Genomic DNA, 27,992 nt, shown 5'->3' on the forward strand with positions numbered 1-27,992 from the left:
TGTCTTGGTTTCTTGGTCTTGGTTATTTTTTTTCTTTTTTTTTTAATTTTTTTTGCTTCACTGGAAATCAAAAGCTTGTTTTGGAATTGGACCTGCTTTTGCTGCACTTCTCGTCTGGGCTGGATAACACTGAAGCTCTTTGCTTTTCGACTTGGATAGTGTTTTCCTGTTGATCTGTTGGGTTTTTTTTCATCTCCTGTGTGGCAGACTTTTTTTTTTTTTTTCCCTGAGGGGGGTAAACAAACGACGACAACAACAACAACAAACTTAATTTTTTTGGCCGTGTGAGATTTTTTTCGTATTCATATTCGTGAAATTACGGGTACATTTACAAAAAATTAAAAAAAAAAAAAAGAAAAATTTTAAAATAAGAAAGGAACACGTCAGAAAGACCCCTACACGATAGACAAAATAGTCACTTGTTTCCTTACAGCAAGACTGAATCGAAAGCTGCCAAAGAGCCCCATAAAGAAAAGACTAAAAGGTAAGAAGGGGTAAGAACCTCTTAATGCAGGCATGGTAGAAGTTAGCACGGGAAGAGACCTGCAAAGCCGGTGCATTCCTCCTTTTTCATAAGTCTAAACTAGATTATTATTTTTTTTAAACTGCTTATTAGCCAAGCAAGAAACACCCCAAAACATTTCAAAATCCATTTTATTTTTATACAGATTTTTAAAAAATGTGAACAACCTCCGGATTTTTTTTTTTTAATGGTAGAATTAATTCCGTATTTTTTCTGTGTCCGGAATGGCTGTTTCGCCCCGAGCAGCGAGCAGAAAGTGCCATTTGTGAGCATGTTGTGGCGCTCAGACATGACATGAAGGCAGCTTCTGCTGCAAGGTATGACCGTGTGCTCTTGCTTTAGAACTTACACGTGTGAAAATTATCGCCGAGCGGCTTGGAAATGATCCCAGGGCTGGGAAATTGTGGGCATGGCCAGCAGTGCTGCCCTGTGGGCGAGCACATGAGCTCTAGCTTTGTCCTTTATGGCGGCTTTCTCTTAAATGTTAAAATATCTAGATTTAGCTTATTTTTCCTCTTTTCCCCCCTCGCGTAATGAGATTGTGGGAATCCGCAGTAATTTTCTCTTGAGTGTTCACAGAGAAATCTTCGTCTAAACCTGGAATGTCCAGGGGGAGAGAGAATATTAAACAGAGTTTATTCCTTTAACTGCGACGCAGGAGGGGAGGAAAATGGGGAGGGCTCAGTTGTTAACCTGAGAAATCTTGAAACACTGGAAGTTTATTAATTGTTCGAGGCTTCTTTGTTTGTATCACAAGTTTGTGTCAAAGGTTAATCTTCTTAATATGTAATTAGTTGAAGGTTCAATTATGGGATTTATTGAACTCAATTGGGTTTTCCCCTCTCGTTCCCATTAAAAATAAGACTGCAGGTCTTTGTGGCTAGTTTATTTTCTGTTACAACTGGAGTGTATCTGCGAGAAGAGATTGATTCAATTATTCTAACAGCGAGTTTAAATTTAGAAATAATCCGTGGGACGTCATACCCGTGTCTGTTGCATATTTTTCCCTCTCGTTTGCATATGTATGTATCTGGCGAATTATGCTAATTTATGTACAGAAATTTGCTGTGGACATTAGGCCGGTTAAGGTAATTAAAATTCCAATAAATCCCGCTGTTACTGGGGCTGGCCGGTGGTGCAGAGCTTTAAATCAGGTGGGTGTCGGTGGTGCTGTGGACCTGAGGACAATGCCAGAGCGGAGGAGCAGGAGAACATCTGCACTGCTGCTGGGAGAGCGGGCACGGCTTCCAAATCCTGCCCTCCTTCCCTGCCGTGGGTGGGTTTTTAATTTTTTTTTTATGGATTCCCCGACGACTGAGAATTTAAATGGAGTTTCCTCTCGGATATTACAATTTTTTTTTTTAAATAATAATTTCGAGAAGGTGGTGGGAAGGCACACACACGTTCTCACTGCTTCCCCTGGTGTTTTGCAAGGAAATAGAAGGTGACTTGCAGTGGGTACAACCTGTGCTCAGCACATCACAGAGTTTCCCACAGCCGCGGTTCCTCGGGTTCAGGAATCCCTGGGATGTCTGGCTGGCTGCTCCTGTGTGTGATTTGTGAGCTCAAAATGGTGTGCTGAGGAGCAGCCCTCGGATGCGCTGGCGTGCTTGTTCTGGAATTCTTTCCAGAACGTGGAAGCATCAGTGGGTACCCTAGTGAGGGAATTGCTCCAGCCTCTGAGCTCGGTCTGCCCTGGGTAGCACTGAGGTGCTTTTTGGGTGAGATTGCAGAATCCCAGCTGGTGGATAACCTAACCTGGCTGCCTCTGAGCCCGGGACTCAGTCTGTGGAAAAAAGCTGTAGTAAATCAGATTAATTTGAACTTTTTTTTTTTTAGGGGAAAATCAATGCTTAAGGGCACCAGCAATAGTGTAATGATGCCTTGTGTGGCTTTATTCTTATCTTCAAAGGGGAACGGATCATTTCTGACTGGAAGTGATCTGCCTGGCTTCCTGAGTTGAGGAAGGTTCATTACACTCCAGCCCCCGGAGAACAGGTGCTGCCACAGGGAAAACTGCAGCCAGGACTTGCTCCAGGGCCAGAGGGATGGGTATGAGTAGGGGCTGTATTTTAGGCAATATTTGGTACTTTTGTTAAAAAGTTTTGTTTGCTGCAGTGAAAAAAAAACAACGCAGACAAACCTTTTTATTGAGAGCTCCTCTGGATTGCAGCAGGATATATTAATGTTCCTGTTCTATGGGTGGATTCTCATATTGACAGATTTAAGTCTGGGTATCCATCAGACTACGAGCTGTTGTGTTACACATGGGTGTTTGTGTGTGCTGTTCATCAGCTTTCCAGCACATGGATTATTTTGGAGCTGTCAGTGGTGCAGGGCATCAGTCCCAGTGCCTGGGAATGTCCTTGTGGGCAGCCTTGGGCTGTGCCATTTCCCCGCTGGCCACAGCAGAGTGGAGTCTGCTCTGGGACGCTGCCCTTGGGCTAAAAAACATTTGGGGACTTGGGGGTTCACCCTCAGCCACGGCGTCTTGGCTTCCTCCAAAATCTGTCTGTGATCACCTGTGAGTGGATGGGTTTGCCCATTGCTGGACCTTGCTGGGATCAATGAAAACCCCATCTCTGCCTTAATTTCTGGTTTCTTTTCCAGGATTTGGCTTTTCTAACAAGACAAACACACTGTGCTTTTGATAAGTTGAGATCTTTCACTGATGTTTGAGGGAAGTATGGTAATTCTGTACTCTTTTTGCTCGAAAGAGGTTCTTTAAGACTTTGAAAATAATGAGATGAATTTTTTCTTAAAATGAGAAACATAATTGGGCATAAGACTGTTTTTAATCTGAAGATTCTTTGATGAAGTTCTCAAAGCTCCCATGTTCCATACCTTGCCAAGTATGGACTAACAATAAAACAATATAAAGTGAATGGTTTTGTCAAGCAGGGGCTTATTATCTCCTTGTATAGTGGAGCAAACTGTTGCTGAGTGGCAGACTTATAGAAAGCATAGCTTTAAATTAGTCTAGAAATAAACCTGCTTATTTTTCAGTTTTTCATTCAGAAAGGCCAGGAATTTTATTTACTGCCTGCTGTTCACTCAGAATGACCTACACTTCTGCAGCCCGTTCAGATGCTCCATGCCACGGAGACTCCTTTTCTCTTTCGTGTTACATGTACTAAAAGCCCAATGGCAGCGTTTACTTTCAGTTTTAGCTGTGAAGACTTAACCAAGAGCGGGGGATGTGGGAACGGGTAATATGTTAACTTAGCAGCTGGCCTCGCCGAGATAAACATGCGCTTTTCCAAATGCTGTCATCTGGCCCCTTTCCAAAACAAGCTGAAGGAGGAGGTCAGGGGTGGAGCCATTCCCTGCTTCAGTAAAAAGAGGCTTTCATTTGGAAAGAATTGCCAGATCGTATTGACTGAAAGAACTGCAGATTTAAAATAAAATGACCAAACCTTTTCTGACTAAACTAAATGGTCTCTCTTAATGACTTGAATTTAAGTGCCTTGTTGTAGTGCTGCTTCTCTTTGAAGGCTCAGCAGCTTCAATGCAGAGTGCATATTTCTGCTTTTCTTTAAAAAATCAATGCTTTATGTAAGACTTAGAACATGAAAATTGATGAAAAATATATCATCTTTGGTTACAGTAGAGATCTGCAACACAAAAGTGCTATTGTTTTAATTGTTTAAAATTCAGATTACAAGATAATGGTAATACCATTAGAAGGTTTCCTTTGGCCTGGAAGCTGCAGGTAGGAGTGTGTCGATCCCTCAGTATTAAAGATGAATGATAAGGAAACCTCTTAAATGCCTGTGACGCTGCAGTCTAGCCAATTTAGGATCAGCTGATGCCTTCTAGTGATAATGGCTTGAGGTTTTCAGCTGTATTATGAAGATATCAGCCAGGGCAAATAGTGTTTAGAAAAGAAGTATACTTTATTGAATGGGGAGATGATCTAGAAGTGACAGTAAATTGCATTACTAAATGATCTATGTGCTCTGCGCCGTCTCTTCACTGGCAAATGCTGTTGGTAAAATGAAAGATGGTTATTCTTAATGTATGAAAGCAGAGGAATCAAAGTATTATTTGATCTCCCTTTAGGAATCTGTGCTAGTTGGGAAAATTGTCAACTGAAAGCATGGCTGAGTTGTACATCTTAAATGCCACAAGTAGATGTACTCTAGGCTTATTTTATCATTACTTAATCATGGTTAACTTCAGTGTGGATTCCCAAATACAATTACAGCTGTGTTTTCTGAAACTTCATTTGTGCACCTTCCTACCTTGTCACTAACATGTTTTAAAATCTCTCGCCCAAGATAAAAATGTGTGTATTTGGTGATAAACAAACTGCCTGTTCTTGCACAGAGCAGTCACTGTGCTCTTTGAGGTCATGTCAAAGATGGTGGAAAATGCAGCACTGCTCTAAAATATGCATCTGATTCTTTTGTCTTTTTCTGAAGAGTAGCATGCCTCTCTTTTCCTCCCAATCAAAAGGCTTCTGTCACCGAAGGCAGCTGTAAAATAACTGGCTGTTCTTGTATCTCAAGGTTCAGGGTACCAGGCAAACCCGAGTGAGTTTTGGTCTCAACCCTGGGTGTGAATCAGCGCTGTAATTTTTCAGCACTGAGGCCTTAAACGTGGTTGTAATTCAGGTTCATAAAATATTAGAAGCCCTGACGGTCCTGAGGTCTGGTTTCTGGAGCTCTTCCCCGTGGGTTTGCAGCCAAGGATGGCTGAGAGCGAGAACAGTTATCTGTGCTGCAGCAGTGATGGTTTATGGCTGGGTGCCCAGATTGTCTGGCTTTGCACACAGCTTTATAGTTTGCCTTTGAGGGCTGTGGAGGAGGTGGAAGTCATTTGTAATAAACAGCTATCTGCAGCCTGCTTTTTCTGGGGTTTGAAATGTACAGCCATTTAAAAAATTGCAAACTAGATGTACATTTACTTACATCTTAGTCCAGAACGTCTATGTTTTAGGAGCTCGGTTAGGAGAAATGGTAACAATTTCTTATTGCTTTGTAGTGAAAATACCTAATACTTATCCTTTGGATGTTTGGGCTGCTTTTTGCTCCACAATGCTGGACAGTTATGTTTTTCAGGTTTAGGGGGTTTGTTGTTGTTGTTGGGTTTGTTGTGTGATTTTTTTTTTTCTGTGTGGGGCTTTTTTTCGGGTTTTTTTTTTTTTAATTTGAGAGAAAAATTGACTTGTCAGATCGGTTGGCATCCTTTGTGGTAATTAAGCCCCAGAGAAAAATATGTTTATATATCTCAAAATAGTTATCATGCAGCTACCAGCTATAGGCTCATTTAGGAAAAGATAACAGCCCACCCGCCTTCCACTGCAAGGAAAACAACCACCCTGGGCTGTGTTTAGTGGCTGCCCATGGGTGTTTTCGGGGGAGATCCATTCTTCCTTCCACTTTTCTCCTCCCTTCTTGTTCATGGGGTCTGTGCATGTTTTCCCATGTGATTTTCTGAAGGAATGGTGATGCTGCCTTTGTTACGGTCCTGCCCAAGAGGAGTCTCTTAGAATGGCATTACCTGATTTTTCTGAGATGTGCTGTTTTCCTTCCTGTTCCTTTCTTCCCTTCCTGTGTTCTGCATGCACAAATGTACAGTTTTCTCTCTCATCTTGCATTTTCAAGTCTTCCTGATGGGGAGTGGAGAGTTTTTTTTTTGGTGGAGCGATAGGGAGCGCTTACCATGGCTTGGATACATTCTGGGTGGTCAGTACGTCCGCGGATCGATTGTTAGTCCAGGATGATTTCTGCCAAGTCTATTTTAAGCTCAGCCAGATATCTGTGTTGTGTCCGTCTGATTTCAGTCCTGCTCAAGCCTCCGACCCTCAGGTCTTTTAGTACTTCAGAATTCCAAAGTGTTTTCATGGCTGATGCTCACGTCATTCATTGGTGCTGACAATGGAGATCCTTGTTTTTAAACAGTAGCTGGTTACTGGTAAACAAAAGAGCATCAGCCCAATGCTTTAACACAAACCATCCTAGAAAAAAAGGAGCAGTTCAGGGAGAATGCCAAGGAAAAAAAAAATCAGCTCTACAGATGCATAATGTGCCGACTGCCATTTTCCTGTGTTCCTACAAGGTCATGAATAGACCATGGGAGGTGGTCTTGGTGGTGTTTGTAATGTTTTTGCTTGAGCTAAGTGTATGTTCACAGTAGCCTTGAGGATGATCGTGCACATGAAATATGAAGCTGAAAACTTTAATAGCACTGCAGGCATAACCTAATGGGGGCTGTTTGTAAATCAAGTCAGTCTCTTTTCACAAATGTATTACCAAAGTCAGGACTAGGATTCCTCATTATCCCTCTGCTAGCATCATTCCGTCGATCTGCAGGTCTCAGTTTTCTTCTTCCCTCTGTGTTTTTAATTGCACTTACCAAATGCACAAACTTACTTAACAGAGGGGAATTGCTTCCAGTGTTTGTGTTGTCTGAATTTTTACCACCTCGTCAGCTTTGAAATGGGTGCTGCACTTGAAGTTCTTTCACTTACAAATGATGCTCCATCTCTGCAAATCTAATCATCCTTATCTCCTTATGCTGTCATGGCTGGAACGCTGTAAATGCCCAGTACCTCATTCCTGTTTTGTGATGCAGAATAAATTGCTCTTAGTTAAAAATAACCTGTTGGCATATGTGTGCTGTTCACATCTTCCTGCCTATGAAATTATTTGGTTTCTGTTGGCTGATGTAAACTGTAATGAAGTATATGTTTATCCTGAATCTTTCAAAAATAAATTAATATGGAAGATGCAGCATCCTCTGATAAGGAAGGAGGAGAGCCTAGTAGTAGCAAACTAAATGCTATTTAATGTTTTCTAGTATGATCATAATAAAATATGTGTCTGATCCAGGTGCAGAGCTAAATTTGGCCTCTCACAGTAATAGAACTGCTGGTGTTAAGGAGCAGAGTCTCTGTATAAATAGCACTGTTTCAGGTGAAAGATTTATTATCTGGGAATTTGTGGAACTTGGTGAATGTGTAATTTTTACTATTTCTGTTCTTCTAATCAATCTCATAGAGCTCAGCTCCTTCACTTCAGAAAAGAATGGTCCGAGTAAGTCTCATTACACCAACAGTGCATTAGAGATGTCAGTCTTTATACTCTGCTACCACATTTACATGTAATAATTGAATAAAGCAATGGTTGGCTCACTGAATGGATGTTTACATAATGATTTGCTTAAAAAAGGCACTTAACTTTAATTTTTTTCTTACATTTGTGAGAATGAAATGTGCTTCACAAATTTCTGAGTGAAATACTGCAGTGATGACAAAACTCATTGCTTTTGAAGCCAACAGCCCAGACTGATAGATATAATCTATTTTATCTGGGTGATATTGCAACACTGATAGTCCAAATGCACTGAAATTGTGCTTCCATCCTCCCCCATCCCCAATCCCTCAGTCAGCATCCAGACAATCAAGAGCTGCTCTTTCTGGAATTCTGTCGGCATCTACTGATCAGATAACATACTTGGAGACATATTGGTTATATTTCTGAGAATATTTGCTCCCCTGGGCATTTCATGCACTAAATGAAGGCATAAAATAGTTATTACTAAGATCATAATTGACCATAAATTGATTTCCAAAGTGTTATTTACTGCAACTAGTTTTCCTGTCCTGGAAGATCATTTATGGCTATTTCCTTTCCCCATTCTTTCCCCCACCCTGTCTCTCCTCCCCCATGGAGCTGCTATTCATTTGCTAAGTTGAAAAATGGATGATGGCCCATTCTGATGCTAGGTCTGATATTCTAATTTATGCTTTTACTATGGAAAATAAGAAGAGGACCGGGAAGTTTATTTCCATTAAGTTCATCAGGTTTTAAGGATTACCCTTTCAGCACTGCAGAGCTAATCTTTTAAACTCTGGTAGGTTTGTGGAAGAAAAGGTGCTAGCATGGGTTATGCTGTTTCCTTAATTTTGGATGCTAGGATAAATCTTTAACTGAGTCCAGTTTCCAGCCTAAAGATAGGTACAGAGTAATTGTTTCTTATCTTACTCAAATTATGTTGCCGCTTTAATTTTCAAAACAGCCTTGCAGCTGAAGATGCAGTGGAACAAAACCTTAAAAGCTTCAAAATGTATTAAAAGCTTCAAAAAGTATTTTAAATTAAATGACATGATTATGGTGAATAGCATGTTTTGATTTTTGTAGTGAAATACTAAGAGTGTATAAAATGCACAAACCAAGTAGATTTTCTTAATTTGTATTTAAACTTCACGAATTTGCAGTGCACAACTTTTAGTACAGTTTATTAGTCTATAGTGTGTTTTGTCTTCCTTGACTGGGATCAAATTTGGTGTTAACCTCCTGCCGAGAATTCCAGGACCCCTGACATTTTATTGTGACTCTTGATTAGCTCACCAGGGTTCCTGCTAAGAATTCTTCTTTCATTCATTTGATAAATTGAATTCCCTATTCACAGTGCCTTTAAATAGAATGGTATTTGGAAAACTTGAAGACAACAGCTTGAATGTTCAATGAGCTCACTCAGCAAATTTAAAAATGCAGAAGAAGGAAATGATGGGTTTGTGTATTCTTCAATCTTGTAGAGGAATAAACATCTCACAAAAACTTAGATCTCTATCATCATACTTGCTTTAAGTGTATTTCCTTTTGGTTTTTAAGACAAGGAGTTTTTTTGACATCTGTTTTCCCTTTTTCATCTTGTTTTGCCTTGTTGTGTCAGGAGCTGTGCATTCCCCTTACCTGTCCATGTGGGAGCAGGTACAATGAGGTGACAGCACCTGTATGGGTTGTGGTGTGGAGAGAGCACCTCATCCTTCCCACCCTGGCCAATACAGCGTGAGGAGCAGTGTCCTTATGTTTTTCTGATTGTACATCTTGAGACACCCCTTCCCTGTGAGGGTGCTGTCCTTTAAATCCCCCATCCAGGTCTGGAGTCGGGGCTGCAGCAGTGTCCCACCACTTGTGCCTTCTGAGGTGGCACCTGGAGATCTCTGCGCCTTGGCAGCAGAGGCTCACCCTCTGTCTTCCTAGAGATAGCTTCCACAGCTTCTGCCACACATCTAGGAAATGATTTTAATATCACAGGAAAACCCAGGCTGGAGGGGGCCTTAGGTTGTCTCAGATGGGCAGATGAGTGTTGAGGTTGAGTGACACGTGTGTCACTGCTGCTCCTCACTGTCCTGCTGGCGTTGGTGTTATTTTTGGACATGCCTGGTACAGTTTCCCTGCCTGTGGGTAGGAAGGAGGGCAGCGTGTGTGCATTTTTCCACGGTGCCTGTGGCAGGAAGTCTGCCTAAGGAGAGGTGTTGCTCACCTTCCTGTGCCTGTTCAATCACACTGGAACCACTCATGAACACGGACACCCAGTGGACCTGTGGCTGCTGTGAGCTGAGGGTCTTTTTCTGAAGATGTAAGCACAAGAGTAGCACCATGAACATGCCTGTCTTCAGGGTAAATTCTCTTTCCTGCTTTTTGATGCTGTAGGTTGTGTTGTCCAGCCCCACCTGTGTGAGAGCACCAAGCTGATCTGCAGCTCTGGCAGTAAATAAGTTCACTGTGCTTTCACCTGCTGCTGACAAAGTGATGGGCTCAGAAATAATGGAGTACTGACACCTAACCATGATGGAAGGGAGAAAGGAGGATTAGGTGTGTTGGAAAACCCTACAGGCAAAACGGTGCATTATTGTAGCTACACAGACTTGCTTTTCAGTTTTTTTCAACAGAGGAGCATAAAGGCTTGTCTGTGCTTGCTGGAGGGCTCTGAAGGTTTACTGCACAGTACCCCCAGCTGTGGCCTGTCCCTCCTGACCCCGCTGTCCCTCCAGGATGACAGGTGACTGACTGGTTCCACCAGCCTCAGTCCCTAGGAGTGGAGAGTGGCAAAACATCCTGTGGAGTTGCTGTTCCTGTTCCAATTTCCTGGCCTCCTGCATTGCAGTATCCCTGTGCAGCTGCCCCAGGGAGCAGTGCTCCTCTCAAGTGTTCTTGGAGTTCAGCTAAGCAGAGCCAGCAGCTTGTCCATGGGTTGCTTCTGCTCCTGGGTCAGCTAAAGGGTGACAGTCAGGGGGATTGGCACAGGGCTCTCATCTTCTGAAGTATTTACAGAAACCAAAATAGCCAACAATATCTGGAGAGACAAACATGCTGTGCTCTTGCTGAGCTGCTGGATTCCAAAGCTGTTTTCCTTTGTGCATTATGTCCCAGGAAGGCTGGGGAGCAGATGCCAGATCAACTGCTGGTAGCTATCATCAGGCCTGGGAGGGAGGCAGTGCTGGGAAAGTAAATCTGGTTATCTGCACTCTTCACAGTGTGCAGCTTAATTTTTCCATCAGTCCATGTTTGCTGGGGGAGGAGAGTTGTTTTTCATAGCACGTTTCTTGCTGTTTGTAGCCTGCTTTGAGTGATGAATTTAATGCAAGCTTTTTTTTTTCGGGTGTGGGGCTTCTTTACTCTTGGTCCTTGCATAGCCTGAGTGGTGCCCATGGTGGGATCCCTAAGGTCTGCTAGGGTGTTGTCAGCAGATTGAGGGAGCAAATTCTGGTATGGGCCATGCCTGAAATGCATAAATGAGTGAGGTTTGGTGTACAGTGTTTTAGCCCATGCCCAGATTTACCTATTAACTCCTTAAGCTGCCCTATGTTGGAGCTTGTATGTGCACTAATAGGCCTGCGCTGTGGAGAGCAACACCTCCCCAGGAGAGGGGATGTACCTGTGTGGTGGCATCCCTGTGGGATTATTTACATCAATCTCTTCATTTGGATTGGAACTTCCATGATTGATCAAGTGATTGTCCTCACTTGCTGTGCTTGGATTGGCGTCATGTGTCTCAGAGTGCAGTTATCAGCTTCTCTTTAAATAAAACGTTGCGGGATGATGAGTTCCAAGGGTGCAGTTAATGCTTTCCTGCTGCATGGGAGCAGGCTGGAGCCAGGCTCCACCTGAGACAGGGATGGTGTGAAGAGGAAATCCTCTGCAGTGACAGTTTTGCTCTGCAGATCCACTCTGGTGTGCACTACTTAGTAATGAAGGGGTAACACACATCTGAAACATTCCCAGTTGTACTCCAGTGCTCTCATCAGTACCCATCCCTCTCATCTGACACACCAGGAGAAACTGGAGTGTTAAACAAAACCAAAAGGAAGCCTCTAAGTGAAAAACAAAAACTCCAAACCCCTACAAACATTTACTAGGATTTGGCAGTGCTCAGATATGGGCTCCTCACACTTCTGGTTTAGCAGTTATAATTCATCTGCATCCTTAGCTTATAAAACTTTTTTTTTTCCCTTTGGAATTTCCCCCCTCTTCCAGTCATTGGTAGTAAGCAGTGGAAGCTAAAACAAGGCCAAGTCAGTGCACTTTTGAAAAATATCTTGAATTGAATGATAGTAACTTTGTGTTCTGCTTTATTTTTGTTCTAATCTAATCTGCTTGAGTGGTTATTTACCTTACGTGTGCATAAAGGAGGGTCACAATAAGTTAACACTGGGTGAACTGGAAACTTCCAGTGGGAGCCCAGGTCCTGCAGCACACAGCAGCTGGAATTCTCCTTTTCTGTCCTTGGGGTCCTGCCAGGATTTTATTGCTCTTCAACCAATATTCCAAAGTGGCATCTTAAAAACACTGTGTGCTACTGCTGGAAACACAACCTTGAGACAAAGCATGGAACACAGCTCTTTCTGATCCTGGAATTTCTTTTTTACAGATTGTAGGAGCAGGATTATTGATTTAATCTCTTAGACAACCTAAAATCTTCCTCTGGTTTCATCAGTTTTAAGTGAATGTGTTGCTTTTCACACCATGTTCTCAGCTAATGCTGTAATGTTCTTGGTTGGTTTTGGGTGGCAGCTGCACTCTGCTCCTGCAGAGATTCCGAATTTAGTGGGGTTTCTAAGTGACTGCAGGAATCCAGCTGCTGCCCCTGCTCAGGAGATCAGTTTTCTGTTTTGCACTTCAAGATAAGTTCACCAGAAACCGGAGGTGTCAAAGTCCAGCCCACATCTGTTAGCAATGAATGATACCTTGGTGTTTCAGAGGAAGGAGTACCCCCCTCAAGGCAAGTAATCTATTAAGGAGGGTTAATTGCAGGACAGGGACATAATTGGACACTGAGAAACCCCAAAACATGAAATCAAGAAATCATAAATTGAAGTCAAACAAAAACTCTCTTTGAACTTCATTTATGACTCCCCACAGGAACAAATTTTGCACCCAGACTTTCAAATTATGGGGTGTAGTTTAAAGCTGTGTGCTCACAACTGAACATGTAACTGTTCCATAGATTTATCTTGTCCACAGTGGTGTGACTGGGGGCTTTTTCCCCACTAATTCCCTGGAAAGGAGATTGTAGGATTTCACTTTGTTGAGGCCTCTGGTTCCCTGTCTAATTGTTTTTGTGTCTAGGAGTTGATGATACCTTATATCAGTGTTGCTTCATAAAAAATAAGTCTTCTTTTCTTTTTGTGTTTTTCCTCTTCTCCAAATGAATATTTATAAAGATTTGGTATACATTTTAATGTTGGGGGGTTTTAAAATGCTTCAGTGTGGAGGATTTTTCTTTACGCCTAATCCAAATCTTCTTTGTTGTAATTTAAATTCAGTGCTACTTTCCACAGCCAAAGGAGAAAGATTTTACTCCGTGCTTCTCTACCTCTGTCTTTAACACCTTTTTGAATAACAGGGTTGCCATCTCTTTAGATCAAGCAAATCCAAGTCTAAAGTTTTTTCCAAGGGCCTGTGATTTTTTTATTTCCTTGGTGCTGTTTTCTGGGCTCTCTCTAGCTAACCTGTGTCTCTCTTGGGGTAGATAGTCCCAAACTGGACACAGCACAGCCGCTGATAAATTTCTGGCCATCTGTGACATTGTTGCTTTGCCTTTGGAGTGAAATCTGCTGTAGCACCTGGTTTTTTTCCTCCCCAAAACTGGTGTTCTGCCACTTGTTCCCTATGTTGTATTTATATAGGATTTTTCCTACTAAAAATGGTACCCTGCACTTTTCCCTCACTGATTCTCTGCCTTTTTTCTGCATTTTGAGTTTATCAGGATGTTCTGAATATTGTACCTCCTTGATTGTTTTGCAGCCCTATGACTTGATATATTCTGGAAACTAAATAAGTGGACACATTTTTTCCAGCAGCAAAGTGGTTAATAAAAATTTTGCTACTGAGCATGAGGCACACTGCAACAAAAATTCCTGGTCAGGTCCCTGCCTTGTGGGAGGGGTTTTGTGGGTTTTAATTGTAATTTTGTTATGTACCTCAAAATTATTAAATAATAAAGCAATCATATTCTTATTAACAAAAATCTCCATGTGGATTGAGAAGTCGGTTATGTAGTTTGGTTGTTTCTCTTTCATATTTTTCAAAAATACCTGGGACTATGCTGTAGGAAAAAAAATCAGGCTTTTTCTTCTCCTCCACAAATCCTTGTTAGCTCTTGCTGATGTTTTTCTCTGTTCCCTTTTAAGTTCTATGCACAGTCTTTGCCATCTGCTGCTCTTCCAGAGTGCCATCCATCCACCTGCTTGTGCTTTAAGGTAACCTGCAGTGACTTCAGCGTGTTTATTCCTGTGGTAAATGACAGCAGGCCCAGCCAGTGGGGAAACATCCCATTTCTCCCGGGAATTTTTAAGCTGTTCTTGCCTTTGCTGGCCTGATTTCCTCTTTGGAGTGGTAGCAAAATGTTTAGCTCCATCTCGTTTTCTTCCCCGCCATTTCGTGTGAGTTTTCCTGGGAAGCCAGATCATCTCAAATTTTGGGAAAAGGGACTTTAAAACGCATCTTGAGTGTCTTGCCTGGAGCTATACTCAGCAGCCCTTTGGGCAGGAAGCCAGGATGGACCACTGCAGCAGTGCAGGTGGAGATCCTGGGGCAGGAGCAGCCTGGCTGTGGGTGCTTTGCTGCCCCTGGCACCAGCTTGGCCAGAGCCCCATGAAATAAATCCCTGGGAGAAGACCCTGGGAGAAGTCATCCCTGGGAGAAATCCCTGGGAGAAATCCCTGGGAGAAGTGTTGTCATCTGCGGGCTCCGCACCAGTGCCGGCGGTTGTGGCCATCTGTTCCCCGCTGACCTCTTTAGGGAGGGCTGAAGCAGGGAGAAAAGTCCTCTCACTTCAGCCCTCGCAGGGTCATCTGTCACTGCTCCCCCTTTCCCACCCAGAATCAAAACTAATATTTCCTCTGGCATATTAATGAAGCACTTAAAGGTTGATTTGTTGGTGCTTTTTACGCACACAGTGCTCGTATTTTTCTGGCCTTTTTCAGTTTGTCCCCACGTGTTTGTGCTGGTTTTTTTTCATATTTCCTTCTTATTTATTTGACCTAGTTTTGCATGCTGCTTTCTTTTTTGAGGTGATTGGAGAGCTTGTAATTAGGGACCAGCTTGACTCCTCTTGATTAATGACTGAGCCTGGATATCAAGGGAACAAAGCTGGCACTTTAACAGTCACACCAGCCCTTTCCCTTCACCCATATTTACTCTGCAAAGGTCACAGAGCTGGGCCGTGTAAAAATGAAGCAGGAAACAAAATTAGCAATAGGCAAATACAGAATTTTAGTTAATCTGTTCCAGCACTTGTGAAAACAAGGATATGACCTCTTGCTTTGTGTAGGATTTCTGCCGTGCATGGGGGTATCTGCATTGTTGTTGAGATTCCTGTTGATTTCCAAGAAACAGCCTCTTTGTATGGGCTGATATTGCAGGTGTCCTGAAGGAATCACAGCCCGCCTTTCCCGAGTCTGGTGCTCTTTTCTTGATGTTAATTTTCAATCCTGTTTCATCGCCACCCTTCAAACTGTTTCCTGCCTTGAAGATTTCAGACACTTGAATGTCCTAAGTAGTAATTTTCTTCCTTTCTATTTGGAACTGTATGATACCAGATTCGGAGAACTTGTCTTTGAGAGCTTGTGTCTGTGCTGTCCAGACTCTCTGTTATCACCTGTAACAATGCACGGATCTATTAATTCCTTCCATAAAGCCTCCACAGCCTGCATTTGGATGATTATTTGCCAGTTCCAATTTCAATTTAAAGATTTTCTGCCTTTTTTTCCCTTCCTTCATCACTGTTAGGAAAAATGCCTCTGCAGGAATGCACGATGGCCTGTTGTATGGTGAAGGAAGTCTAAACCAGAGCAGTGCTTGAGCAGTTGTGTGCAAGTTTTAGGATTTCTGTCATTTCCTGTCAGTAAGAGCAACTTCCACAACTGTCAAGGGAGTTTATTCCAGCATAAAGTAGGATTTAAGGTACGAGAGGTATCTTGGAATTAAGGTATGGTGGCTAAACCAGACAAAGGCATCTGTAGTCAAAGATTAAGAATGCTGTGCTGAAAAGGCAATTTTCCTGTTATTAAACAAACCTCCAGTATTTTGCATGTACAACAGAATCAATGAGATTATTGATGTTTGGGCCAGTGTGACACAGAATGATGAGAGAGACAAGTCTCTGTTTAGACCTCAATTACTGCAGGAACTTCTGTACTCTAAAATACTGTGTGGGCAATAATACAACTAGACTCTACCTGAAGGTTGATGCGGAACACTATTCCCAAAAGGAATATTGCAAAATGCTGTCAGAATGTTCCCTCAGTGCTGCTCCACAATACCAACTGTGCCTTAAGCTGTGGAAGCAATCCAACTAGAAAACTCCAGTTCTTTCTCAGCTTAAAAAATAAATCAGCCTAGATTTGTTAATTTTTAAAAGGAATTAATAAACCTTTCATCAGAAGGCAATGACAGGCCAGAGCCACAGTGCTGGAGCTGTTGTGGTCGTGACCTGCAGCTCCTCTTGCTTTCCTGTTCTGAGAGAGCTCTCAAGCACATGCACTTGAAAGATAACCTTGGGTTAGGCTTGGGTTTCATAAGCGATTTGCAATCTGTGGAAACACCACTTCATTCTGTAGTAAAACTCCTTGCTCATAAAACCCCCTCCCGATTCAGATCCATGTGTAAGAACAAGGCAAACTCCTACAGGGATATTCTGAGACACTCCTGCTTTAGAACATGAGCTTTGTATTCATAAATGTTTTAGCGTGTTTCCTGCAATAAAGATTAAATTGTCGCTCAGGAAGTAAAGCTGCAACATGTGCCTTTGACAACGTAATCAAACTTTATATAGCCAAGTTTTTATTGTTTTCCTTTTGTTTTGCTCTTAGATGACTAATTTCTGCCTAAAAGTGACAGCAAGAGTTACCATCTGAGAGGCCTCTTGGAGCTTTATTTCTATTTTAAGCGTATTTAAAGCACATGTATTCAGAAGTGTCATTATGTAAATCAGTTTTGAAAATTGAGCTCCATTAAAAATTACAGTATCATTTTCTGAGCTAATCCAAGGCTATTTTAATCTCAGAAATGAAAAAATAACCCCACAACCAAACCTCAGGTTTTTGTGAGGAGTGGCACTTTTACCTCTGATTTTGAAATTGCTGTGCTTATACGGTAATAAAATACGTTGTATTCTTAGTGGAGCAAAATGTTTGCTCTTCTTGAATTTGAAAAATCCACTGACATGATGCATTGCCTGGAAACAAAAATTGATAGTGGAATCCAGTGTAAGGAATGGTTTTGGCAGTGGTGAAGGTTGATCCCCAGGGCTGGGCACTTGAAAGGCTTGGCTGGACCAAGAAAGGCTGGACCAGATGATCTTTTAAAATCCTTTTCAACCTGGTATTTCAGGAAAAGAACTTGATATTTTAAAAAAAAGAGGCCTAACAAGGAAGTTGGGTAATATATACTTTTATAGCTGAAAGAAAACACTGCGTGCTAAGCAAAGTGGTGGTGGTGGTTTGTTTTTGTGTGTGGTTTTTTGTTTTTAACTACTGCCCTGAGTATTGTAGGGCATTTAAATGTAACTGTGGTATTGTGGAATTGCTGTAATGGCGTGGGGTTTCTTAAGTGCTAGCAAAAGGAAACCAAAAAGTTTCTCATTTTACATGGACTTGTTTCATTCACCTGCTTTCAAAAACTAAAAAAGGCTGAACTTCCTCTGGCAATAGTGTGAGAGCTTGAGGGAGTTCACTGGAACAGGGCCTTTGTAGAGTCTGCTGTGACTTGGGTAGGGAGCACTGCAAATGAAGGGACTGGATGTTGTTTCTTTGTAGTCACTGAGATCCTGGGGACTTCTGTTCTCCTCAGAGCTAACAGGAATAAAGGCAAATCTATTACAGTTTCAACTCCGTTTCTTTTGGCAACCTAAGTCACAAAGTCCTGGAAGAAGCCATTTAAAAGTACAGTTTCAAGCAGTTTTGTCTTGAGTGCAATTTAACACAAAATGCAAATCCCCAGCTGCAGTTCCTAAGGGCAGATGTTTCCCACACCTCAGTTTACAGCACAGGGTTTAAAAGGTGGCCCTTTGGAACTGGCATAAGATGAGCAGTCGTGCAGGTGGTGAATTTTTGGTCAGGATAGAAGGTGGATCAGTATTTAAAAAACAGATACCTAATGCCATTTTGGCTGTCTGGACCTCCAGTGGTGCACCAAGAGCTCCCAGATGTGCCCAACCTCTGGCTGCCATTCCAGACCCTGGGTCTTGCCATATCTCTCACCTCTGTAAATAGTCTGAGTGCTGTAAAGTGTCTTAAAAAGGCACTAACACCTAAGTTTGGAGCTGTGAATCGCTGCTGTAGTGTTTATAGTTAGGAGTGGCACAAGGAAAGGGAATCTGCTTTTAATTTAGTCTGGAGCTCCATACAGGATCTGTGTAAGCATTAAAGCATCTGCAGTGGCCAGGATCAGAATTTTCAGGCAACTAAAAAAGCCAAATCCCAGAATACCCTTCAGCACCAAAATATCAAAGGCTACAATGTTCCTGTTTTATAACAAAGAGAAACTATGTAGGAAAACGCAAACTTGTTAAGAGGCAAAATGTTTCATAGGGAATATTTGAAGACACAATGTGCAAAATCTGGAGAGTGGTTGTTTTCTCCTTTAGGTCAAGAGCAGTCTCACGCATTGTGACCAAAAGAAAGGAAAAAAAAAAGAGTTTTGTAACCAAAACCCTCTTTTTTTTTAACAACAGCAAAGATCCAAACAATGAAAAGGGAGGGGAGGCTGCAGGCTTTGGCAAGTTAAATGTAAAGCAATAGTAAATTAGGCTAAAAGTGGTCTTGAGAAGTAATTGGAAGACATTGAATCTAATAATAGTGATGGTAATGGCTTCAGCCCATCAGAAACAGCCTTCTCAGAAGATCTGTAAGGCTGATAAATGATCTGGACCTGAAGAGCTGTCAAGGAAGATAAAGTAGAGATAGAAAAGTAAATGAATTATTTGCATTGGTATTTATTGAAAAGGATGTTGGGGAGGGTCATTGCTATAACCATTTATTTCAGTGATGGACATAGGAAGCAGAGAAAAGAAGGTTTCAAATAGCTTTTCTTCTTGGTTTGCAATGATTCAGGTTAATTTTTAATCAAAGTGATACTGGAACTATCTTGTTTTGCATTAATGCAAATTCTTCAGCTAGAATTTATAGGATGAACACAAAATATGATTATTGGAATTCATCTAGGCCTTAGTTTACAACTCTTGAAAACAAAATTGAGGAGTATGGAAAATTAATGCAGCATGTGTTTGATCAAAAAGAGAAAAATAGTTGCAAAATAATGTACTTGCTCATGATCTTCAAGGTGTATTGTGAATCACAGCTGCTGAAAGCCAGCAGAACTTGCATTAATTACTTGGATTTGTTCCTTTTTTTTTTTCCAGTTTCAAACTTTCTTTCCCTAGAATATGCTAATATTAAGCAGTACTTATGAGTGATTGTGGAAAGAGGTTCCAAATCAAATCTATCCTTTCTGAATTACTACTGCCTGCTATTTTATTTGTTGTGAGTTTCAGTTCTGGAACAGCTCTTTTTTAGTGCTTTTACTTTGCAGCATAAGAAGCAGCCTTTTTTAGACATGAGATGTACAAAGTTAGCAATGCAAATACAGATTATTCACCTTCCTAGAGAAACTTCGTCTTACTGAAAAGCTCTTCCTAACCTTTGTTTTTATCAGGGAGAAAGAACAAGAAACACAAGAAGAGGAACATTTGATGGAAGAAAAGAAAAAGAAAAAGCAGGAAGAAAAGAAAAAGAAGGAAGGTGCTCAGAAAAAGGTTTGTAATGTTCCTGTTTCAGTTTTAAATGTGAGTGTGGAAGCTGCAGCTTCACCTGTGGGACAAGCCTGGCACAAGTGATCATTGCCACTGCCTGGGGAGAGGCTGTGGTCACAGAATCCTGCCCAAGCAGCTGTGCCAGGGCCTTGGCACTGCCCGTGCCCACCGTGCCCTGCAGGGAAGGGGCTGCTCCCACCCCTGGCTCATTCCTCAGCCAGGAGAACCCGGATCAGTCCCAGGCACTCTGGGATCCCAGGCTCGTTCTCACTGCTGTGCATTCTCCTCCCTCATTTTCTGGTATAAAAATCAGACATCATAAAAAAATGGGGTAGATTCCGAACAGATTATAAAATAGACAGGTCTGTGAAAGCTGATAGTGTGGGTGGATTTAAAGGGATGCTGGACAAAGGCACAGAAGTTAATTCTGCTGGGTGCTCAAGGGTTCAGAGACATAGTGTGGGTCCAGAAAGCCTCTGACCCTCAGGAGAGGGAAGGCTGGCTGGGTGGATGGGGCTGCTGCCCTCTCTTCTCATTCTTTACATCGCCTCCTTGGCATCTTCAATCAGACAGAGGTTGCCATTCCCACATTCCTATCATACAGAGCTAAATTACCATTCTCTAGTCCTTAAATGAAACAAATCCCTGATTTATATAAGCAGTTTCTGCAAAAAGTTAGGCCTGCAGCCCTATAATTATTAGGTATAATTTGCAGTATTGACAAGTCATTGATTTGTTTTGTTCTTCTCTTCTTTCAGGCTGCTGAACAAAAAACCAAAGGTAAATTCATGTTTATTCTTTGTGAAATGTTTGATATTTTTGTAAGCTTGTTTAAAAAAATGTGCTTGTACCTTTTTTTATTCATTGTGTCTGTTTAATGAGGGGAGTATATCTTACTAGGATTGTTATGTTCCTAAAGTTTTGTTGGGATTCTCAGCATAAGCTTTGGCTTATCTTGCTGGGTATTCTACAGCAGCCTTTTGACAAGAATATATGGATTAATTTTCTGTGAACCATAACACAGCATGTGTCATCTCTTTTGTCAAGACAGATGCAGTTTTCCATTTAGTTGTTAGTAGTTATTTATCTGTTTCAAAGACAAGTAATTGCCCCTTTCCCCTTGCACAATTCAACTCAATTTAATGTGTAAACTCAATTCATGGAGCTTAGGAGAAGCTGTTTCCCCCGCTGCCACCAGTGCCTGTTTTTCTTTCTGTGTGGGTTTTCTGCCTGGGAAGCGAGTGGAGCTGTGTGCAGCAGAGGTAAGGAGTGCCTTCCCCTTTGGGGGCAGAGGGCTGCCAGGTTCCCTAGGAGAAAAGTTCATCAAGCTGTGGCTTTCAGAAAGGTGAGGAAGAGGTGATGGCTCTCTGCTACAGCTGGTGGCTTACAGATCTTTTTGTGTCGTCTGTGCTTTGATTTGAACAGCTCTGAACCAGCTCAAGTGCATTGTCCTGTATTGGTAACTGGTAATTCAGTGGCAGGCAGGGCAACTGGGGCTCCCCAGAGTCCCACAGATTGAGAATTAAAAAAGAACCAAGCCTAACATAAGGAGTGGACCAAACAACTTATCATTCAAACACTTCTTATGATCTATACAGCAGAAATTAAATATTATTTCAGTAATAGGAATTCAGAAAAAGAAAGTAACAACTGTATGATGAAGATACTGTAACAGTAATTTATTGAAACTCTGCCCTTTTCTTTCTGAGTTTTTGCTGTGTAGAAAGTGAGAGGTCAGAAGGTTTTAGTTTGAATTCTGTAGCATCTGCACTGTGAGATCTCATGTAGTTTATAGCACTGGATTTTACTTTCAGGAGAAGAGAGCAGAGATATGTGAGTCCCACCAAAACTTAGGTACATAAAAGACTTCAGAATTAAAATACACGAGAGCAATTTCTATCTAAATGGAATATTTCTGTTTCCACAGTATTGCTTGTTTTGTTCTCTGTATCAGCTCATTTCTGTGTGAAAAGGTTTCACTGTTCTATAATGGATTATAATGACTTTTTAATATCACAATTCAGCAGCAGATGTTTTTGCTGTCAGGGTAACTAAATTCATTTTCACGTGTTAATGCAGTGGCTCTTCATTTCTGTTACTAGTGAGACACAGAGCCTTCTGCTTTCCCTCTGTGGGATGTTACTATTTCTGTCTCTGTTGTGACAGCTTTGCTTTTAATTGCTTGAAACTGCCACGTTTAAGTTTCTGGTTAGCAACTTCACTTTTTCAGGTATGCTTGTGAGTTTGTTTCTTTCAAATTTAGGAACTGCATTTCTCCATCTGTTGGATTTTTTTGGTTTGCTATCCATGTGTTTAAGCATCTTTTATTGGTATAGAATATGAATCAGGAAGAAAACAGCAGTGAATAAGAATAGTTTTGTTAGAAATTAAGCAGCTTTGGCATTTATTGTTTCATCTGTCAGAAGCAGTGATGCAGCTTTTTGTGGTTCAGCATCATTGGAAGGGGGGACCTGTCCTACAGAGAACCCAAACCTCCTGTTCATGCTAAGGGCAAGGGCCAGGGGTTATTTACAGTCCTGTAAGTGACCTTTCTTTGAATTTCCTTTGTCTGGCAACTACTTGTTGCTTTTCAGGTTGCTCTGTGGAAATTATTTATTTGCACTTTATAGTGTAGTTCCTTGCATTTATCTTTAGGAGGGATGTGCATGAGCTTATGAGAGGTAGCAGGAATTTCTTAAAATACAGAAAATATTAATACAAAATTAATGAGAGGAAAAATCTGAACTTTTTTCCTATAATATTTAGAGTTGACTGTAAACTTTATTGCAGTGCTGCACCAAGTGCTTTATTTGGATACATTTTCAAGGTTGAGTGACACATGCTACTAGAACTAAAAGGCAACACAGGGATTATCATTGAATTCAGTTAATTTATTTCCTATCTGGGACACAGCAATTAAATTAGTTGTGATGACAGAATGGCATGGTAAAACTAAGTGAATGGACTGCAGCAGGTAATGCATGCCAGTGAGCAGGATGTATTAAATCAGAGATTAAAGCTGGACTGGAATGCGAAACGTAGATTTTGGTAGGTGAGGTCTTTATAAATAGGACTTAACAGAGCTGTTTGTGGTAGCTTAAAAAAAAATTGCTTAATTCTATGTGTGTGTCACTGAGTTCTGCAACTGGGTTGCCATGGCAGTGAGAGGTGCTTGCACCATTGGGTCCTAGTGGAGAAAAAGGAATCATACAAGTGCAGATAGGATTTGGAAGGATTTTTGAGTTTGTTTTTCAGCTGGCTGGGGCAGGGTGTTTGCACAGTCCCTTGTTTGCTCTCAGCAGTGCTTGTGGAGGAGAAGGCCCTTGCTGAAGTGGGTAGGAAGAGCCAGGTGCTGGGGCTTGAGAGGGAGGGAGGTTTGTCCTTTGAGTTAGCTCCTTCTGTGCTAGAAACCTGTGATCAAGGTCTGATTCTTTGCAATTAATAGTAAGATTCCCATGGATTTGTCTGTCACAGAGGCGTGGAGTTGCTGTCCTGACCAGCAGTAAACCTGTGTGTTTGTACATGTAGCTGTGAGCTGGTCTGAGCTGCTGCAGGTTCAGTCGCTGGTGAGGCCTCAGGAAAGGGAAAGGAAGCAAGAGGCAGGAGGTTTCCTGTGGGGGTGTTTGTGGTGTGTTGTCAGTTCAGTCTTGCTCTGAGGCCTCAGCCCCAGCTGAATGTTTCCATTTGTGATGTGGAGCACAAACCCCTTCCAAAATAAACACACATTTCCACCCTTAGGGGAAAGGTATGTGGCTGCTGCTGGAGTCAGGGCTAGGAAGTGCTGCCTCACACAGCTCTTGCATCCACTGAAACAAATGATTTTTTCTGTTTAAAGAATGATCCAATGCTTTAAGTTTTCTCTACATAACAGCTCCTTCAGTTTCTATTTTTTTTTTCTCCTGCAACATTGTTTGCCTGAGTATTTTTGTGAGGCTGGATCTTTTATAAATACCCTGTTGGCAACAATTCTAGGGAATGTGTGAAAGGAAAAAAGATTGGAGAGCTGATAAAGACCTGAAATGTTTCTCAATTACTTGAAAACAAATGAAAGTAGTCTTCCTGTTCAGCTGAAGAGAAGCAGTGCAGAATTAGATGAGGTGGGAAATGAGCAGGTTTTTATTGCACATTGAAGTTGTTGTTCTTCTATGGTAATTTTTTTGAGAGCAGAACTATTGAGCACAGGCTATTAGTGTTTATTTTACATGTGTAAACTCTTGCCAGTTTATGTGCACTTGATCAAGAAACTTTGTGTATAAAGGCTTTTCTAATGAAAACATTCAGCTGTAATTGTGAGCTCTGTTCTGTATGGTAAAGGGTCACCAGTATAGGAATGGCTGTTATTTAATAACTACAGGGGCTTTAAAGGAGCTGTGCTTGTCATAAATACCATCAGGGTGTGTTTTGCTGCCTGCTTCTCTCCTAGCCAGCCTCCTGCAGGTTTATGATCAGCACAGGTGATCAGTTCCCTGCCTGCTTCACTCCCACCTCAGCTGAATGCATTTGTTTAAAGCTGAAATAAAATAGCTTAAGTGGTTTGTTACTCAAACATCCACCCTGGTAATTGAAAGGCAAAGTATCCATCCAACCCTCCAGCATTATCTGCAATAAAGGTAAATGCTAAATCTGCAAACAGAGTAGTAAAAACAGTTAAGTCTGTGTACCACAGTTAGTCTGACATAGAAAGTATTTTGGTAAATAGTTTGATTAGAAATGTGAGCTGGAAAATATTTTTATCCCTTTACTGTAAAGCAGAGATGGTTGATCTGTGCCTGTTGGACCTCTGTGATCCTTGGAGGTCTGTCTGGTGGTTCATGGCCTGGGACCAGGAAGGGAGAGTTGGGCTTTCCTAGGGGAAAATGGGAATTTCAGCTCACTGCTGAGGGTCAGTGAAGCAGAATTGCAGAAGCTGGAGTGGCTGCAGTGATGCTGGCATTCAGCAGCCTGTCCAGCACTGCCTGTGCTCTGTTCCAGTGGTGCAGGGGCTCCTGAGCTGAGCATCCTTCCCTTCCCTCTGTGCTCTGCTGTGGAGCTGTCCCCTCCCCCAGGCTGTCTGGGCTCTGTGCCTTGGGACTCCTCGGAGTGAGATGATTTTAATATGCAGCTCGCAGAGTCAGGGAGGTTGTCTGCAGACTGGGAGATTATTCTGCCAGGGTTCACACTTTCATACGTTTTATTTTAGGGGACTGAACAGAAAACACTTCACAGTGTGTGGTTGCTGGGTAAACCATTGTGGTGTCACAAATGCTGGTATGCTTCCTTCAGGTTATCTGTTATCCCACAAGCAGTGCTGTGTATTTTACCTGGAGGAACACTCTATTAGAAAAGGGGAATTAAAAGGAAATAAAGAATGGATGAAAATATCCGAGATCCCATCCCCTGCTCTGGCATTTCTGTTGGGATGACAGGAGTAGCAGCATACCTGTTTTCAAAGCTGGGTTATTTTCATTTCCAAATCAGCCAGGTAGATTATTGCATATTTTTAAATTGATTCTTTACTTACCCTGCCCAAATAGGCTGTTAGAATGTTCTCTGCCTGTGCTTGTGTATGTGTGAATCACCTTCCTGTAACCTCCATTCTGCTCATACAGAAATGAAGTTTGTGTATATTGGTAATTTGCTCATCCTGGCTGTGGTAGATGTTACTGATGTTTAGTGGTATTTCCATGGGAAAGAAGGGAAAATGAAACTTTTTAGAGAATCTCATCAGGATTTTAAGTAAAATCATGACAGTGTGTTATACAATCAGTCTTTTTTAAAAATAAAAGTTTTGAGCTTTCCTGGTTCGTGTCATATTATTGTAGGAACCAGCAGAGGCTTTTTCCATAAGATTAGAAAATGTGTTCCAGCCTACAAATCAGGTATGATTTACAACAGATTTACAACCTCTGACTCATTTGAGTATTTATAGCTCATGCTTGAATATCTGCCTCTGTCATCTTGTTAGTTAAGTGCTGTGTTTGTACTGAACTGCTGCACATTGTAGTGACAAAATGTGCCATAAATCATCATTGCAGAAGGAGGGGGAGCACTGCAATAAGTTCTTCAATTAGATCTTAATATGCAGTCACTTGATAACTTAATGATAACCTGTGGCCATACGTTAAGGCTTTGTAACACAAAAATGTTTTCTTTTTGATAAACGTTATCATGGGGGTGTTTTGCTATTATAAGTATCTTTAAACAAACATGAATTTGTTCATAAAACCCACTGAGATATCACTTCTCTGATAGAGGAGTAATTACCGTTTTACAGCCTGCACAGAATAGAGGGTGGAGGTAATTTGTGAGTCCAGTACTGGGTGAAGAGGAGTAGAAAATGCAAAAAGATTAGAGCAGACAGGAGGAGCAATTTGCATAGTCAAGAAGACAAAGCAAGAGGGATGAGCTGGGAGAGCTGGAGTTAAATACTAGAGAAAAAACTTTGGTTTCCTACCTGCTTTTCTTTCAAGTAGAGTGACTGTGACAGGCAGTAGTTCAGTGGTATTTAATAGGCATTTTGCTCTCACAAGTGCAAGAAATATGATGAGTATCTTTAACATTACCATTGTGAAGTGAAGGAGGAAAGGTAAACAGTAAATGTATGAATAATCTTTGGTAAACTTCATTTAGGTTTGTAGCTCTTTCTCTGTGTGTCTTGCTGGTTTACAGGTAAAAGGTGCTCAAGGAGAGATTTGCATTGAGAATTGGTGTCTTTTTGCAGGAGAGAGGGTTTGTCAGGGCTGGACACCCTGAGCCCTTGCAAGCAAGCATTGACAGCTCTGAAGGTTTAAATCTTCTGTAGCTCCTGGGAAGCTGTAGGTTCCCCAGCTTTCAAAGAAATGCTCTTTTCAGACAACACACCAAAGCTATCAGTACAGGTTTTCTGGGAAAAACATTTATCTCTTAAAGAAAAACAAACAAACAGATACCTCTTAAAGAAAAACAAAGAAACATATAACTCTGGGGTTAGTTGAAAATGTAAGAAGTAACCATGAAATATATTCTTCCTAATGTGCTCCAAGCCTGAGCTGGATTTCCAAGACAGCTGCCCCCTCTGAGGTGCTTCGATGTCCTTGCCTGGAGCTGCTTTGCTCCAGTAAAGCACCTCCAGTCCTGGTCAGTGCTTCCCTTGTCAGCTTTGCAGATTCCTCATCTGGGAATGGAAAAGTAGGTAAGGGCTGGAGTAGATACTCCTAGTGCTCCCCAGGTGGTTTTTATTCTCCTTAGAGAAAGCCTGTTTTAGTTTGCTGTTATGTGGATTTAGGCATGTGCTCATAATACAGGCAGAATATTGCTTTTTCTGTCCTCAGTTAGGAATAATATGGGTTTATTAGGTTGAGGATGGCAAGAGCCTGACCTGTAAATATTTAGTTCTAAAATTAGATAAAAATAAGAGCTTTCTAACACAAGACATAGTTGGCTAAAAGCACTTTTCAAATGCTCTAGGTTGTAAGGGTCGATGCTTGAAGGCAGCAGAACAACAACATGTGCATCATCACATTTCTCTTTACATTGGCCATTGTCAAATGTATTTCTAGCCTAGGACCAAGAATACCCTTTGAAGGGAGAGTAAGCACAGACTGGGTAACACCAGCAAGGATTTTCTGCTCTAGATTCAGGAAGCCCCTTGGTGGGAAGTGCTCTCAGATAAATCCCAGTTTGCTGTATCAGCAACAAAACTTCCAATACTGTTGTTGACAACTGGATATTTTAGAAGATAAATTTTAACCCAGCTGCACAGTGATAATGGTGTTGGTTATGCTCAAGCTGCATGCTGGGTTATGGGTATTTATCTGCCCACAGTGGGTGCTTTCCTCTCTGCTGCTGTTCCCAGTGCACTGTGTGGAGCATGCGGGCTGTGAAATGGTCAAATGCTGCTCTTTTGGCATTGCAGCAGCTCAGGCATTGGCAAATGCTCTATTCTCCTGCCAGTCTGCTTATAAAGTAACTGTTGCCCAATTATAAATAGAGTATTGTCTGATATTTGCCCTCCATCAGAGCATAGTGGCTCAGTGTTTCCTTTTTAAGATGCCACTTTTGTATCTACTGATAGCAACAAACACTCATCCCACATCTCCTCCCCACCCGGCAGAGTGTGAGATTTGTTTCCTTGAAGTGACTTTATAGCACAGCTCACCTGTTCATCAGTGTGCTTCTTTGTCCCTTTACTTTCTGAACTAAAGTCTGTTCTTCACTTTTATTCTTCTTTTAAAGAAACATGCCCACAAAGGCAGTTTCTTCTCTGTCTTGAGGCCTGGCTCACACAGGTTTTCATGGAGAAGGCAGCTAACAGCTTCCCATGAAAAAATGACCTATCAGCTTTGATTTATCTGCAGTGTGCTGACCACTTTCCATTATTAGATTATCATCTTGCTACCTGGAGGAGGCTTGTAAGGCATATAAATATAATGTTGATAAGATCTGCAAACTGAGCTGGAAGAGA

At 41.6% G+C, this 27,992-nt stretch overlaps 1 protein-coding gene across 10 annotated transcripts in view; it reads left to right on the forward strand.

The window, feature by feature from the left end:
• The first annotated feature begins 345 nt into the window (after nt 1-345).
• The window catches only part of TNRC6C (trinucleotide repeat containing adaptor 6C), a 97,856-nt gene continuing 70,209 nt past the window's right edge, over nt 346-27,992 (forward strand). For all 10 annotated transcript variants that reach the window (XM_063409846.1, XM_063409850.1, XM_063409848.1 and 7 more), the window contains exons 1-3: nt 346-484; nt 19,474-19,573; nt 20,329-20,350. In XM_063409846.1, coding sequence (XP_063265916.1) covers nt 19,511-19,573; nt 20,329-20,350 — 85 coding nt within the window. In that variant the 5' untranslated portion in view covers nt 346-484; nt 19,474-19,510. The remainder of the gene's footprint in view (nt 485-19,473; nt 19,574-20,328; nt 20,351-27,992) is intronic.

The sequence above is a fragment of the Prinia subflava genome, chromosome 12, assembly GCF_021018805.1.
Source record: "Prinia subflava isolate CZ2003 ecotype Zambia chromosome 12, Cam_Psub_1.2, whole genome shotgun sequence".
In the NCBI taxonomy this organism is placed as follows: Eukaryota; Metazoa; Chordata; class Aves; order Passeriformes; family Cisticolidae; genus Prinia; species Prinia subflava.